General features: G+C 40.6%; 1 protein-coding gene across 1 annotated transcript in view; it reads left to right on the top strand.

The window, feature by feature from the left end:
- The first annotated feature begins 277 nt into the window (after positions 1–277).
- Positions 278–6,000, top strand: part of CHIC1 (cysteine rich hydrophobic domain 1) — a 41,765-nt gene continuing 36,042 nt past the window's right edge. The window contains exon 1 of the mRNA XM_004327689.4: positions 278–671. Within this exon, the coding sequence (XP_004327737.1) occupies positions 385–671 (287 nt within the window). The 5' untranslated portion in view covers positions 278–384. The remainder of the gene's footprint in view (positions 672–6,000) is intronic.

Genomic DNA, 6,000 nt, shown 5'->3' with positions numbered 1-6,000 from the left:
ATACCCATTATTAATTAATAGGAAATAAAACCAGAAGATACGTCCGCGGGAAACAAGCAGCAGAAGCCCAAACAGCAGTATTAAGAGCAGCACCCGCATACCGTACCTCGACAATTCCCAGTAGTTCACCTCTAACGCCCCCCTTCCCTTGGAGCCGCGCAAGCGTACACTGATTTTGCTCCTCTCTCCCTCATGCCCCCGCCTCCAACACCCTCCGCCCCCCCCACCGCACCCCCCGGTCTACCCCACCACGCAGGCGCATCTCCTTAAATCCTGTCCCTACCCCCCTCATCTTTCTCTGCATTTCGTTCCCCCTCCTCTTCCAGCACCTCAGCAGGTTCAAACTCTTCTGCGTGAGGGTGGCGGTGATCGAAAGGTCACGTGATGAGCATCCTGCTGCCCAACATGGCGGAGTTCGACACGATCTCGGAACTGGAGGAGGAGGAAGAAGAAGCGGCAACGTCGTCGTCGTCGCCGTCGTCGTCGTCGTCGGTATCGGGGCCCGACGATGACGAGGAAGATGAGGAGGAGGAGGAAGAAGAGGAGGAGGAGGAAGAAGAAGAGGAGCAGGTGGAGGATACGCCGCCCCCGCCTCGGGTAGTGAGCGAAGAGCATCTGCGGAGATATGCCCCCGACCCTGTATTGGTGCGGGGCGCCGGCCACATCACTGTGTAAGCGAGAGGGAGCCATGGGGTTTGAAAAGGCTGAGATTTGGCGACAGAGGAATAAGGCAATCGAGGGGCCTGTGGAGTGGGGGAGGGCTGACTGAGGCATATAGTTAGGAAAGGACACCTGGTCTAAATGGGGAAACTGAGGGAGACAAGTGTAAAGGAAGTGAGGAGAAAGCAAATGTGATGCACCAACACCGGGTAAAAAGTGAGTATAGGACAGGGAAGTTAGGGGGTTGGGAGCCAGAGGGATTGGAGTAGGGGTGTCTCCTTGCTTCTGTGTATGCTGGCGATGAACAGTCTTTAAACTGCAGGATGTACCAGCGGACTCTTTGCCGCCAAGATTGATGTCTGGTGGAACACGGTGACAGCTGTAACAAGTGACGAGACCTAGGCTTGGACTCTTCAAAACAGAAACATAATATATTTTGTGAATAACATTATAGAATATCCACCCATCCATGTATTCATCCATCCTTTCTTCCTATCTAATCCCTTTGTAAATGAATTCAATAATCCTTTCCGTGTCTTGATCACTCCTCATTCTGACGTTTCTTAAATATCACACAATTAGAGGTTCAGGTTGAGAAGTAGCTATGAAACGTAGAAAGAGCAATGGATTGAGAGTGAGGGCTCTTGTATGTTAGTCCCAGCCCTGCTTCTTACTGACCCTGTGACCTTGGTCAGGTTACTTCCCATTTCTGGGCCTTGATTTCTCCATTGGTAAAATGAGGGGTTTGGAGTAGATGGTTTTTAAAGCCTTTCAGCTCTGAAATAATTTAACATACCTGCAGGAGATTTTGTATTCCCAAGTATTAAATATGCAAACATTAAATATATATGGAAATTAGTCCCCTAGGAGCTGAGAATGATTTTTTGAAAACTCATACGGAGTTTTTTTTTAAATTGACATCTTGGATCATATTTGAGAAAATAAAAAGGGGGAGGGACCTCATAGAGTAGTAGTTGTCAAAGCACAAGAAAAATTTAATGGTTCTCTGGTCTTTGAAGAGTGCTTTCTCGTTTTTATGTGCTTGGACAGTAAATACTTGGAAGTTTGAATATTGTGTCATGTTCATCCTCTTAATTATGCTATCATTTACTGAGTTTTCAAAATAGGACTATTTTTTCCTATCAAGTCATGCTGCCTGTAATTTTGATAATGGCTCACCTACCCCTCTTTCAGTTGAGTTCATATTATCTGAAATCATATATTATGCACCACCTCCCCCCGTCATGTTAGCTTTTAATTTTAACATGCTGAGTATTTTAATTGTAATATACTTTTGTGATCTTTGCATGAAAAGTATTAAGGAAGATTTCGAAATTGTGGAAGAGTGTGGGGAGATTTTTAGACCTGCCTTTTGGTTAGGCAATTTTAACACAATTTTTCTTGGTCCAAGAATTTTGCAGATAGCCTACAATGTTCAGATGCCAGCTTACTGCGCTGTTTTATTTCCATTCCTTTCATCACTAGGGAAACAATTTATTACTCAAATTAATTATGATTCTGGTACCAAAGGTTACTTTCATGCAGATTATTTCATATGATCAAACAGAAAAAGGCTTTTTATTCCAGTCTATAATTTTATATTCCAGCATTCCTCCCCTTCATTTTTTTCCTAAAATTCAGAAAACAAGGAACAGGGAAGAAAACAGAGTTTAGGTTCCCTGAACCTTATTTGTGGTTCCATTCTACTCCTCACACAACCATGGTGAAGTACTTAACAACCTATTTTCAATTAAAAGCAAAGCACTGACACTTGCAATGCCCAGGCCCTTATGATAGGTGTAATGACCTTCTCAGCTTAAAAATTCTGGAATAAGGAGTGTGAAATAATGGTGCTCATAGTAACTGCTGGTATTAATTGAAGCCAAAACCTGAAAAGCAGCAAACCAGTACTTGAATTGCTAACCAGCGTACATAGTTTGGAAAATTACTTAGTTGTATTGTACACATTCTCTGACCTAGAAAGCGTGTTTGATGTTAAATGAGAAACTGGTCTTTCTATGATAGGAAAACCTTCCTTACAACAGGTAAAGTAAGATCCTTAGGAAATAGTTAATCTAATTCTGAGACGTCTAAAATATCAGCCTCTTTAATTTTTTTCTGGCATGGGAGTGTTAGTTGCCCTATCTGAATGAAATATTTCTTATTCTCTCCCATTCTTATTTTTTTCATTCTTCGTGCAGTCATCTGTTCTTTAGAGGATGTTGTTTCTTTTCAAAGTTTAAAATTTGAGAACCATCACCTCAAATTCAGTATATCTTAAACCCAATTTATTTTCCCTCCCCAGATTGTCTGTGCATTCCAGTTTCCCCATTTCTGACCCTGATACTGCCATTCCAATCTTCCAGGGTAATATTTCAAGTCCTTGAGTCATTTTTAACTCTTCCTTCTCCTTGAATTGCCCTTTGCCAGTCTGTCCCAGAATTATGTCATCATGCCTTTTAAAAGGTCTGTTAGATCATTCATTTTCTCCATTTCTACTGGCACCTCTCTAGTTTGGGTTGCCATCATCTCCTGCTTGAATTGCGGCCACAGTCTGCCACCTCTCCTCACCCCAATCCATCTGCATGCTTGTGCCAAACTAATTTTCGTAAAACACGGTTTAATCATGTCACTTTCCTGCTGAAACACCTGCACTGTATCTTAATTAGGTTTGAATTCCTGTGCTCTCTTCCTCCACCCTCAGAGATCATGGAGTCCCTCTGCTTGTTCAAAACTCACCCCTCCATTTATGCTTTCCATATCCTTCTCTTCCAGCCTCCTCCCAGGCAGCACCTCTCTATATATTACCTCACTCAGCCTCTCTGTTGGCTCAGCCTGTAAACATATTCAGTCTCTCTAATTCTTTAAAAATAAAAGCCTTCCTAGACCTACATTCCCCATTAGCTATTGTCTAATCTCTCTTCCTTCTTTCTCCAAATTTCTTAAGAGTAGCTACATTCACCATATCTATTTCCTCTTCACCCTTCTGTAATCTGGATTCTGCCACCATGACCACAGACAAACTGGTATCATTAAGATCACCATGACCCTCCTGTTGCTAAATTAGTGGGCATCTTCAATTTCCTATCTTTCTGGTCCTCTCTGCTGCATATAATGACTCCCTCTTTCTCAGAGGCTTTTACTCCAGGGGTCATAAACACACTGGCCTTCAGAGGCGAGACAGGTTACAGAAAATAGTGCAGCATGAGTAATGATGGGGCCTTAGTTGAACTGGAAGGTATATGTTTTGCCTAAAGGTATTCAAATTCTGATTTAAAAAAAAACATTTTGCCAGCCAAACAAATCTAGGAATTCCTTGGCCATTTCACTCTTCCTGGTTCTCCTTATATTTTTCTGGTTATTCCTTAACTGCCTCATTCATGGGTTTCTTTTCCTTTCTTGCTCCTTAAATACTAGTGATCTCCAGGGTTTTGTTCTCAGCCCACTATTCTCATTCCCTGCTCTATCTAGATGGTCTCATCTTGACTCTCATGGTTTCAATTATCTGATGTCTCCCAAATATGTATCAGTATCTCTATACCAGACTCTGTTCTGACTCTTATCTGGACTTCCTCACCTAATGGCTCACTAACATCTTAAATTCAACGTACTCAAAACAAAACTCATCCTCCCCCTCTCGCATCCCCTCACACCCCCATCCCAACCCCTCAAAAAATTCCTCCTATTTCTGAGTTCTCCAACTCAGTTAAATGGACCTCCTCCTATCCCATTATTCATCAGTGGTTCCTCTTTCCCACTCAGTTTTCTCACAGCTAAGCAATCAGTGGGTATTAGTAATGTATGACCTAAAAATTTCTTCTTTTCCTCCCTACCACCACTTCCCTGATTCAAGCCCCTTTCACCACCCTACTAGTTATCTTGCCTTCATCCTTGTCACCTCCAAATCTATTCCTCAGCCTGCTGCTCAATGGAGACACCACTTTCCTGTTTAAGACTTCTGTGGTTTCCCCTTCATCCATAGGATCGAGTCTAAGCTCTATAACATGGAATATAGAACTGGACCCTGCCTATCTATCAGCCTAATCTTTTGACATTTCCCTTTACTGCTTGTATTTTCTTATTCACAGCATGCTGTTTATCTCTTTGCCTCTGCTCAAGCTGGGGCCTTCATCTAGAATCCCAGTACCTACCACCCTTACCTCATAAGTCACCACCTCCTGCAAGTCTTCTCTGCCCTGAATAAATTGGAAGCAGAAATGGCAGGACAATCACTGGTTCCCTCTGAATTCTCAGTGCTTAACACAGTGCCTGCCCTGAAGTAGACACTCAGTAAAAGTGAGTTGAATAAATACTGGTTCACTTTAGTAAAAATATGCCCACCATAGTGTGTGCTGTATTATAGGCCCTCAACAAATGCTAGTTAGTTGAATCATCCTCTGGAGAGTATTTGTGTTTCTGAGCATAGATACAATACTACCAGATTTGGGGTGGGGGTTATGGCATGTCCTTACCTCTGAAAGGTTTGTTGAGCAAGATTTTCTGTGTCAGAATACCCCTGTGTGCTTATATCATCTTTACACATTGGTTTTCTCGTTACTTATCAAGATATCATTTAATGTCTTATCAATCAATTATAATTTTTTGAGAAGTCAAATGACCTAACCAGAATAATTGTAATTCCAAATCTGAGATGATGATGATCATAAATGGATATTTGGGTATCTTTTTTCAAATTAAAAATTTTTTAAAGTGTCATTAAGGCAGATATATTTGATGTGTTACTCATTGCTGTATATATACCCAGCACAAAGAACAGTAACTGCCATCTTCTGTGTGTCAGTATGCCAGTATGATGGGCACTACCATTTAAATATTGTATAACACACCTAAAATATTTTATTAAAAGATACAAGAATGCCTTTAATATATATATAAATGGCTAAATTAACTCCCACAGATTTGAGGTTTTAGAAACAGAAATAATGAAATGTCTCTTGTAAGTATTGTTTCAGAAATACTATACATTTGAGTGATGTAGCTTAGTGTCTATCATTTTTCATCTTGATATTTTTAGGATGAATATTTGGATCTTACATCTCATGAGATTTTTTTTCTTATTTATAGGTATTACCACACTCTTTATATTACTTAAAATATATAGATATTTACCCTTGATAATACAGAAGTTAGTAGAGATAAGAGGTTACCAATTCTCAGAAATATATAAAATTCTCATTAAAATTAATCTAAAAGAGCTGAAGTGATTATATACAGAATTGAAAAAAGATGCCCAAATTTGCCAAACAGTGCATTTCTGCAGAAAGTTAGAGAGCACTACAAATATTGATACTTCTCTAATCAGTGAATGGAATGCCTTTT

Source organism: Tursiops truncatus, chromosome X (assembly GCF_011762595.2).
Source record: "Tursiops truncatus isolate mTurTru1 chromosome X, mTurTru1.mat.Y, whole genome shotgun sequence".
Lineage (NCBI taxonomy): Eukaryota > Metazoa > Chordata > Mammalia > Artiodactyla > Delphinidae > Tursiops > Tursiops truncatus.
The sequence above is the reverse complement of the archived record's forward strand: the minus strand, read 5'-3'. Positions and strand labels throughout refer to the sequence as shown.